Source organism: Sorex fumeus, unplaced genomic scaffold, assembly GCF_029834395.1.
Source record: "Sorex fumeus unplaced genomic scaffold, SorFum_2.1 ptg000101l, whole genome shotgun sequence".
Taxonomy (NCBI): domain Eukaryota; kingdom Metazoa; phylum Chordata; class Mammalia; order Eulipotyphla; family Soricidae; genus Sorex; species Sorex fumeus.
In genome coordinates, this window is record NW_026606158.1 from 584,669 (window position 1) to 596,031 (window position 11,363).

An 11,363-nucleotide genomic window follows, 5' to 3' on the forward strand; every position below is an offset into this window, starting at 1 on the left:
TTTTCTCATTTTCTTTTCTGCTTGGTCATCCCAAACTATGTGACTGCACTTTAAAAGGCCTGAACAACACTACTAAGGAATAGACATTTATCTTCATTTACCAAAACAGTCTAATGTACATAGTGATGCCTTAGAGGTTTCACTTTAAAATACAAACTTGTGCACATACATATAGACTTTACTTTCCCCAAACAACGTTGGTGACATTATTTCATGAAGAGTAACAAAATTCAAATAAAGAACCATGTTTCCAATGGATGCCTGTTTGTTCTGTTTCCCCTAGAGAAGACCTCAGCTCTTCTGGTTAAATCCATTGTTCAATTATCAGTGTCTAAAGAATGCTATCTCTTCAGGTAAGGGAGATATTCCTTCCTGATTCTATTAGCTACTTACCGATAAAGGCGGTTAAAAATGAGATTGTCAGCAGCAGAAGAATCAGCAATGCGGCAAGAAGTAGTTTGACACAACCAGAGTTACTTTGGGGAGGGCTAGTCTTCTCTTTGGGAGCTGCAAGAGAATCAGGCCAGTCCTTTCTCTTCTCCCTTTCTGTGATTGGTACATTAATACAGACAGTGTGACATTTAAAAGAAAAGTAACTAATGGCACTCATAGTAGAAACCTAGGAAAACATGTGAGAGCATGAGTTCCTACCAGTAAGGATTACTATTTTTAACATTTTCATATGAAAATAATTTAATATGAAATATTTATACATCATTTAATTGTAATATATTTAAATGTGTTATAACTTAATATTTAATATTGAATATTTGAATAGCAACATTTTACAAAATACCTGGATCATCATGTATTATTTGACAATCTACTATTTTATTTTTTTATTAAAAAATTTTTTTTAATAGTGAGACATCATGAGGTACAGTTGCAAACTTACACATTTTTGTGCTTGGGTTTCAATTATATAATGATCAAATACCATCCCTCCACCAGTGCCCACTTCCCACCACCATGCATCCCAGTATCCCTCCCACCGCCCATCCCCCCCATCCTATCCTGGCTCTGTGGCAGGGCATTCCCCTCTGTTCTCTCTCTCCTTTTGGGTGTTGTGGTTTGCAAAAGAAACAGTGAGTGGCAATCATGTTTGGTCTATAGTCTACTTTCAGCATGCTTCTCCCATCCTGGGAGGGTCCTCCCAACACCTTTATTTGGTGTTCTCCTCTTTGAGCTCCCTTTTCCCTAGTATGTGTGGTTGGCCTCCAAGTCATGGAGTAGAATTCCTGGTACTAATTTCGGCCATTCTTGGGTGTTAGTCTCCTATTTTGTTACTTTATGTTCCCCAGATGAATGCAATCTTTCTATGTCTATCCCTTTCTTTCTGAGTCATTTCGCTTAACATGATATTTTCCATGTAGTACCACTTGTATGTGAATTTCGTGACTTCGTCTTTTCTAACAGCTACATAGTACTCCATTGTGTAAATGTACCAAAGTTTCTTTGACAATCTACTATTTTAACATGTGCTATGTAATTCTTATTTTTCACTGATTTACAATATTATGGAATTTCCGGGGGTTGCTTCCACATTCCTGTATGTGTATAAGTCTTATCGTACCTACAACCAAAGTTCTACTGCCATTACATAACCTTTCCTCCCACCTTTGTAATTAATAGAGCTTCCAACAAAACTCTTCTAAGAGTTAGTTTATTGCTTTTGTTTATTTATTTATTAGGCCTAAGGCTTTATCCCTTTCTTTCCCTTTTTGTTGGTGCTGTGACAGGAAATGCCCACCTAGTTGCAATGCTACACGCTTTCATTGTGGTACTCACTACTGGTTTCACATGCGGTTGAAGAGCTGAAAAACACTTGGTGGAGGGGCACAGACTCTTCTGTGACACTACGAATCATTAGAAGCAACGCTGCCAGAATCACACTTGGCATGAGGGGCAGTGATGGGGATCAAACTTTTGATCTCATGCTTTCAAGGTAAGCACTCTACCACTGAATTAGCCCCAGGTCCAGTTTTCTTGGGTTTTGTACATTCATTTGCTTTAGTGATTTATATCCCACATATTAGTGCAATGATCTAGTAAATGTATTTCATTTTCTTATTTCACTTAACATACACACCTCAAGTTCCATCAATTTTGTCTGAAAAATCAGGATTTTATCTTTTTTTAGCAAAAATTTGTTTTGACAATTTCACTGGCCAACCATCTCTACCATCTCTTGAGGAGCATGTGTTGGCTAATGTGAATAATGCTATTAATAAACATAGAGGTAAACATATTCTTTTCTATGAGTGTTTTCCGGTTTTGCACATTAATGACTAGGAAAGTTATCATGGATCAAATGGAATTTTCATGTTTATTTTCCTAAGGAATCTCCATAGCATTTTCTACAGGGTACACCAATTTCACTTTCACCAAAAGTATATCAGAGTCCCTTTTCCCCCAAATCCTTGCCAACTCTGTTTTCAATAATTTTAACATAGTCCATTCTCATTCTCATTGGTGTGAGGTGATTTTTCATTGTAGTTCTCATTTTAATCTCCCTTTAATAAGTGACACTGAACATTTTTTCATGTATTCATAGGACATCTTTGTGGATTTTTTGGAGCATGTGACTCTTCAACATTTTTGTCCACTTTTTGATTGGCTTGTTTGCTATTTTGGTGTTGAGTTGTGTGAGTTTTTTATGTTTTTCTTGGAAATTAACCCCTTATCAAACACAGTATGTGCAAACATTTCTCCAGGTTTGATATTGCTGTTTTGATTTATGGGATTATTTATTTATGATTTACTGGACAAAAACGTTTTGGTTTGATGCAGTTCCATTTGTTTATTCTGATTTTGTTTCCTTTTTTTAAATTTTTTTTTAATTTTGCTTCCTTTACAATTACAGTTAAGTCCCCAAATAGAGCTCTAAAGTTTAGATCCTGTAGTATTTCAATTTGTTTCCTTCTATGTAGTTTATGTTTTCAAGTCTAATACCCAAAATTTAATGCATTTTGCCTTTTGAGTAAGTTTTTCATTATGTTAAGTCATGATCTAGTTTTATGTTTTATGATTTTACAGTTGTTTTCCTGCTACCTTGTTCAAGAGGTTTTATTTTGTTGTATGGTCTTTGTTCTTTTACCATAAATTTTATGTCTCTATATGTGTGAACTTATTTATGGGCCTGGAGTTTTCAGTCATGAAAAAAACACATACCAGACTTGTCCACAGATTATGTCTCAATGAGGTCTGTCCTGAGACAGCACGGTCAGGTATGGCGGCGATTTTGGATTGTGGGAGCAAGCGGCTGCCAGAGGTTCTGCTTGGGTGGGTATTGGCCAACTCGCTTCCTCTGATTAACCCTGTCTTTTCAGCCTAGCACTGGTTCAAGCTTAGTTGCTGCTTTTGATCTCTTTCGAGATTTATTATGGGTTGCTGAAGCAAGGCTAGTAGAATAGCTGGTTTGTGGGGGTGACTGCCAGTGCTTCCATGAATATTGATTGGGATGTCAGGGGAAGGAGTCCACCCCCCACTCTGAGAAAGCTTGGAAATTTCAGCATGATCAATTTTTGTACCAGCAGCTTTTCTTCAATACTCTCTTTTCTATTTGCATAGTACTTCAGTTTACAGGCAAACAGTTATCTGGAGTATTATTCCTTCAACCTTTTGTCTATTCTAAAATAAGACCATAGCAGCTAAGTCTTTGAGTCAACCCTTATCAAGTCTGTAGTAAAATGCATTGAAAATGTTTCTGAACCTGCAATGACCCAAACTTACTTCAAAACCAACCACATAATGAAGTTGAGGTCTTTTTCGCAGCTTGCACCCACATTGCATTCCCCAGAAGAAGAGTTCTCAAGTAGATAAGTTTTTAAAGCCCTGTTATAAACCAATATTACCTCAATGAAAGAAACTATTTGGCTGGAGAAATAACTCAAAGAACTGAGCATACGTTTTGCATGCTGGAGACCCATGTTACCTTCCTGACAAGACATGATCCCCTATATATCATGGGGAGGGACCCCCCTCATGGACCTAGGAGGAGTTCCTGAGTAGCTCTGGTGTGTCCCCCAAGAGAAAAATAAATTAATTTTCTGTTATGATACAATCCCAAATAAGAAGAAACTCAGTAATATACAATATGATTTTAAGTTTACAAGAGAAATGCTTACATTTACTTACAACTGGAATTACATGCAGTAAAATCTAAATTACTAGTATCTCTGGATGATAAGAATAAATATAATTTAAACTTTATGTTTTCTATTTCCTTTGAGAAGTAATTAACTGTCTTTGTGAGACTTTCCAGTGTTCAACCTAGAGGTTTTTGTTATCCCTGAGTACACAACTAACAAATTTAACAAATGAACAAATACAGTCCCTGAAAACCTCTTCCACTCTAATCAAGGAAAGGAGCCCGTTCATTCATTCATTCATTCATTCATCAAAGGCTCTGCATCAGTGTAGTGAGCAGGCTCTTGGGTACATAGCTTTCGCAAGACATTACCTATAGAATATTTACAGGGTTAAGAAAGGCATTTTACAAAAAAATTTAAAAAATAAAAAAGAAAGGCATTTTAAGAGAACAGGATGGTTGGCCAACAGGAACTAGAACATTCTTGATGCCAGCCTGTGGTTTAACGAGGAGCCTTCTGAAGAGCCCCTGATAACCTGTTATCTCCCCCATCTGTCCCATGACTACCCTTTTTTGCCTCTGCCCCGAAGCTATGAGGGACAGAGCTTAAGCTCAACTTATATAAGTGCTGTTGAATTTACAATAAAGCAGCTTCACTATACTCTAATCCTGCTGTCTGTCTCTTTCTTTCACTCTCGCACTCTCTCCCTGTTACCCACGTTGACTAGTCCTGAGGGACGAAACAGGTAGCACCCAACGTGGCGCAGGGCATGAGGGATTCCTGCAACAAGAACTGCTGAGAAGTGGCCATGAACACAGTAGTCAAGAAGACTTCGGAAAAGGTGAGCAGTGGATCTCTTTTCTCAATCTATGTCAGAAAGGGACTAGGTGGTCGAAGAATTGATCCATCAAAGAACTCTTTGTCTCCTCCCCCACTCACGGCATGTCTCTCTTCTATTGATTTCATTTGTGTCCTGCCACAAGATTTGCCATTTGTTTTCAGATTCTTTTTGATCTCCATTATCTTCATTGTTATTAGTCTCTTTGAACGCTGTTTCTCCTAGGCCAACGACTACTCCCCTGTGGGCACAGGTTGGGCACTTAAACGCCATTAGACACCTGCCACTAGCAGACTCCCGAAAAAGGATAAGGTGATCACAGCTGAGAACCCCAGATAAATTCGTGTCCCTCACAGAAGAAAAACTGTGCATGAATTAGGTACTCCTAACTAAGCATTACATTCACCATGGTAAAGGTAAAGGTAAAGGCCCTCCCATTGATCATCAATTTGCTCCAGCGGGCCCAGTAACGTCTCCATTGGAGACTTTGTTGTTACTGTGTTTGGCATATCGAATACTCTCGGTAGCTTGCCGGCCTCTCCGAGAGGGGCGGAAGAATCGAACTCGGGTCGGCCATGTTGACCGCTTGTAAGGCGAACGCCCTACCCGCTGTGCTATCGCTCCAGCCTACATTCACCATGATTATAAGCAATTGTTGTTGACTGCTTTTCTGAACCTATCTTCTCTTCCTTCTCACCTCCTTCGCTTCTCCTTTTAGACTTTTTCCCTTTCATCATGGGTCAGGAATTATGGATTAGGGAGAAGTTCGTTATTGATCTAAAGGAGGCACTAAAAACTAGGGGGGTTAAAATCAAAAAGAAGGACTTAATCCGTTTTTTTTACATTCCTTTGTGATGTCTGCCCATGGTTCTCCAAAAGAGCACCATCGATGTAAAGCATTGGAAAAGAGTAGGTGGTACTCTTCAGGATTTTTACAACACATTTGGTCCTGATAAAGTTCCTATCACATGTTTTAATTACTGATCTCTGATCAACGAAGTCCTCTCTATTAAACAGTGTCAGGATTTGAGAGCTATTAATAAGACTATGGTCATTTTTGGAGCCCTGCAACTGGGCTTGGCCTCCCCAGTAGCTATCCCTGATTCTTATAAGAAAATTGTCATTGACCTAAAGGATTGCTTTTTTTCCCATTCCCTTGCAGCCTGAACATTGGAAGAGATTTGCTTTTCGCTTCCCTGTAATTAACTACACAGGACCCATGAAAAGATATCAATGGGAAGTCCTGCCACAGGGAATGGCTAACAATCCGACACTTTGTCAAAAGTTGTTGCCCAAATAATTGATCCCATGAGCTTACATTGGCCACAGATATATATTGTCCAGTACGTGGATGACATATTATTAGGAAGTGAGGATGAAACCGACCTTCTTCAATATTGTTATCAACTGGTAAAAAATTTATCACAAGCTGGGTTGCAAATCGCTCCTGAGAAAGTGCAGACAGCTGAACCTTTTTCCTTTTTTAGGATTTGAGTTAAAAAAAGGGGAAAGTCTTAACCCAGAAAACACAGATTATGAACTTCACATCTAAAGACCTTCAATGATTTTCAAAAGCTATTAGGCAATATAAATGGCTCAGGCCTTATTTACATGTTACCACTGAGAACCTTAAACCTTTATTTGACATATTAAAGGGTGATCCTGATCCAACATCCCCTTGAGAATTGTCTCGGAAAGCCCAGCTCGCACTTACCCGAGTGGAATCAGCTATTTCACAACAGTTTATTTGTGCTTTCGATTACAAGAAACTCTTTTGCCTCATCATTCTGGCCAACTCACATTCTCCTACAGGCCTTATTTGGCAGGATGGATAGCTCTGTTTCCTGGGTCCATGCACTCACCACTCCTCGAAGGATTCTGGTGCCCTATTATGTTTTAATAGCACAAATAATTATCCAGGGATGTGACTTTAGCAGAAAATACTTTGGCAAAGATCCTGACAAACTGATTCAACCCCATTCTAAGGACCAGCTTGACTGGTTATTCCAAAATGAAGACCTGTGGTCCATTTCCTGTGCTTCTTTTTCTGGCCCCATAGATAATCATTACCCCGCCAATAAGTTGTTACAGTTTTTGAAAATGACGCTATTTATTTTTCCTTCTGTTTGCATGCCTCACCCTATCCCTGAGGCCGCTACTATATTTACTGATGGATCTTCCACAGGAACAGTCACGCTTGTGATTAAAGACCAGACCTATTCCTTCCCGACCTCATATAACTCAGCTCAACTTGTGGAGTTATGTGCAGTTCTTGCTGCTTTTTCCCATTACGGTGATTTTTCCTTTAATTTGTATATGGATAGTGCATATTTTGCTTATTCCTTCCCTTTATTAGAAACAGTTATCTCAAACCCTCCTCTAATGCGGTTTGCTTGTTTGTGCAAATTCAAGAATTAATTAGAGTTAAAAAATTTCCTTTTTATATAGGACATCTTAGAGCTCACTCCAGCCTTCCTGGCCCCCTTGCACTAGGAAATGCTCTGATTGATCAGGCTACTAAATTTGTGGGAGTGATGAATGCCACAGGAGTTGAATTGGCCCAACAAGCACACTCGTTGCACTATCTTAATGCCAATACCTTGCAACAAATGTTTTCCTTAAGTCGAGAACAGGCTAGACAAGTGGCTAAACAGTGTTCGACCTGTGTGACCTCTTTGCCTACCCAACACCTGGGGGTTAATGTCCATGTTTTAGTACCTAACAACATCTAGCAGATGGATGTGACTCATGTCTCTGAATTTGGAAAATTGAAGTACCTACATGTCATCATGGATACCTTTAATAGATTTATCTGTGGCTCGCTGCAGGCGGGAGAAGCAGGAAAGAATATTCTTGCACATACCCTTTCCTGCTTAGCTGTCATGGGAAGACCCAAAAATCATTAAAACTGATAATGGACTGGTTATACTGGAAACTTTTTTCAGGAATTTTGCTCCTCTTTTGGAATCACTCGCTGAACAGGTATCCCTTACAACCCCCAGGGTCAAGGGACTGTGGAAAGAGCACATCTCACTGTAAAAAACATGCTTCATAAATTAAAGAAGGGGCAGCACTACCTTGTTAAAGGAGCACCTCATAATATCTTAGGACATTCTCTTTTCATTATTAATTTCCTAAACTTGGATTCTCATGGACGATCCTCAGCGGATAGGCTTTGGCATCCCACCACAAAAGAGCTCTATGCCTCTGCCTTATGGAAAGACCCACTGACTGCCCAATGGAACAGCCCCGACCCTGTACTTATAGGGGGACGTGGGTCTGTGTGTATCTTTGGTCTTAAAGAAGGAGCTGCTAGATGGATTCCTGAAAGATTAGTGAAGCATTTTAATGATATACCTGCTTCCAGGGACCTGGAAGACCCTGAGACCTGTTCTCCTTCATTCCTATGTGAAACCGACAAAGATGGCCAAGAAGAAATCACTGACACAAATTCTGCTGTTCCAGCAACTGGCCTTCATAACCCTGAAGTGGCTGGAGATGAGTCAAGGATCTAATCTGCATGTGCCTCTCAATGGCACCTAGAATATCCATAGATGAGGACATCGAGAAAATGGAAGCGGTCATCTCCCTTCTGCAGGATTCCATGACCTCCCTGGCTGAAATGGTGTTGCAGAATCAGAGAGGTCTTGACTTGCTGCTCCTCCAGCAAGGAGGACTATGTGCTGATCTGAAAGAAGAGTTCTGTTTCTACATGGACCAATTGGGGCTGGTTAAGGACTCTATGGCTAAAGTGTGGGAGGACCTGGAGAAACACAAGAGACAACAGGACCTGGAACAAAGCTGGTTTCAAACTTGGTTTTCTACTTCCCCTTGGCTAACAACTCTGTTACCTACTATACTTGGTCCTCCAATCAGTCTCTTACTGTTCATTTTCTTTGGACCATGGGCCTTTTGGCTCCTGACTACTTTCATCAAGCAACAATTGGACTCCTTGCAGGCTAAACCCATACAAGTTCACTACCACCAGCTGGACCTGGCAGATAGGGGATACAGTGAGGACCTTAGTGCTTCATCAAGTTCCCTATATCCTTAACAGGTCATATGCCCGCTGACCCTTGAGACCAGCAATCACCCCCTGGGCTAGGGCACCTTCAAAGTGTGGAACAGAGGGATCGGCAGGCAAGGGGAGCCCCTGAGCTGGTCCAAGCCCTTGCCGATGAGCATGCCTATCTGCATGGAGGTTAGACCCTGGAAATTCCTTCCCCCTATAAAAAGGGCCTAGTTTTTAGACTGGACCCCAATAGGGCCCTACAGGGGGATAGGCCTCTCCTCTCCTTTGCTGGTTAATGCCCTTTCAACAACAACCTTACCTTCATTAAAATAAAGAAAGGGAGAAGTAGTGAGCGGACTCTTGGGTACATAGCTTTCACAAGACATTGCCTATAGAATATTTACAGGGTTAAGAAAGTCATTTTATGAGAACAGAATGGTTGGCCAACAGGAACCAGAACTTTCTTGATGTCAGCCTGTGGTTTAAGAAGTAGCCTTCTGAAGAGCCCTTGATAGCCAGCTATCTCCCCCATCTGTCCCATGACTACCCTTTTTTTGCCTCTGCTCCAAAGCTATGAGGAGCAAAGCTTAAGCTCAACGTTTGTAAGTGCTGCTGAATTTACAATAAAGCAGCTTCAGTGTTTGGCTCACTATACTCTAATACTGCTGTCTGTCTCTTTCTTTCACTCTCGCACCCTCTCCCTTACCCACGTTGACTAGTCCCATGGGATGAAACACATCAGGGTCAATGGTTACAAGAGTTGAACACCAGTCTCTTGACTGTAGACTCAATAACCCCACAAGACAGAGCAATGCTCAACTTAACAGCACTCCCCTTAGCATGGGGGTGAGAGTTAGTTCTCACACCTCACTTTTGGGGTAGTCACTCCTTTTTCTGTTTCTTATTAGACAAGTCAAGCTACTAACAACCCGCATTTCCCAACTGCACTCAATAGAAAAATTTAGCAGCTACTGTCACCTATTCTTCGCTGACACTCTTCCTTCTCCATCCTTCATCTCGTGATGAACTTGCAGAGAACATTTCTTACCTGCAGGAGCCTGTGATAGGGTGCCCGAGGACTGGGCTTCATCTTTGAATCTCACTTCAGCGTAGGTGATCTCTGTGGTCATATTGAGGAGAAACGTGCTGCTCTCTTCAGGCCAGCCTTCCCATCACTCTGAGAACAACTTAGAGCGCCAAGGTCGCACTAATCAGCTCAGAGGAATTACATGAGAACTAAAACTCTCAGCCAGAGGTTTGATCCCAAGACCAGCACAGCAAGAGTCATAGCCCTTAAACTCAGAAGAAAATGTAATAAAAATAGGAACTTGGAAACTAAGTATACAGGAAGGAAAAGAAAAGAGGAACTTTTTTTTTTGAGTCATAGATTTATTCCCCACCATTACACAAGTTGCAACTCAGGCACTGGTGGAGTTGGGGGGCAGTGGTTAGTGGGGTGATCCCCACTGCCCTGACCATGCTCAGGGGGACATGGCTATCCCCCATGGGAACTCTTCGCTCGCCCTCCTGGAGGTGGAGGGTGGCATCAGGTCCCTCCATGGGGTTCCCACAGGCCACAGTCAGTGTCTGGGCTGACCCCAGGGGATGCAGGAACCGGACACCAACGCATCCCTCCAGAAGCCATGGCACAGGGCTGCTGTGAAGTGTCTGCAGAGGGGCAGGGCTTGAGCGGCTGGGGGGGAGGGGAGAGGGAAACCTGCCTGGTTAGGGGTGGGGCAGGGCACTGCTCTGTGCCCACCGAAGACTCTAGAGACCTTGGGAATAAAAATAGGGGTTGGGGTGCAAGACCAAAGGGAAACAGAAAAATAAAGGGATCCCAAAGTCTTTTCTCGTGGTCAGTCCTAAGAGCGCAGCTTCCAGCGGGCCTGGGCCAGCTGGGCCCCGCAGTCACCCCTGCCCTAGTCCGGCTGGCACTGCGCACCCTAATCTGGTTGCGTCGCTGCTCCAGTCACTCCGGTGTCTGCAACTGCGGCTACTGGACCAGCTGCTGGTCCGCCTGGAGGAGGCTGCCCAGGTGGTTTTGCCAGGGTCTGGGGTGGGGATCCCCAGGGGGTGTCTGCTTGAGATGATGCAATATTATTTGCTGCGGACTTGGAGGTTGTTCATGAGATTGAAGGTCAGGAGAAAAGAAAAAGAAGAAGTAAGAAATGTTCCATGTGAATCACCGTGAGGAACTTGCGTTTTAAAACTGAAGACCTGCTTGCCCAATAAAAATATGACCATAGAATCAAATCAATACTAAAGTATAAAACCATATTACACTGGAGAAATACATAGTTAAATGTATTTCTAATTACTTTAAAACACTTTCTATGTAATCCATATACTTACAATTATAATTCACATTAGTAAATTGTTGTTAGTGGATGGATGGAAATTTTTGTGCTTTGCTTGTCATATT

At 41.7% G+C, this 11,363-nt stretch overlaps 1 protein-coding gene across 1 annotated transcript in view; it reads right to left on the reverse strand.

Moving 5' to 3' along the window:
• The window catches only part of LOC130042525 (C-type lectin domain family 4 member A-like), a 67,860-nt gene extending 57,635 nt beyond the window's left edge, over positions 1–10,225 (reverse strand). The window contains exons 1-2 of the mRNA XM_056134707.1: positions 9,990–10,225; positions 394–546 (exon numbers count right to left, since the gene is read on the reverse strand). Of these exons, the coding sequence (XP_055990682.1) occupies positions 394–546; positions 9,990–10,071 (235 nt within the window). The 5' untranslated portion in view covers positions 10,072–10,225. The remainder of the gene's footprint in view (positions 1–393; positions 547–9,989) is intronic.
• Between the last annotated feature and the right edge of the window lie 1,138 nt (positions 10,226–11,363).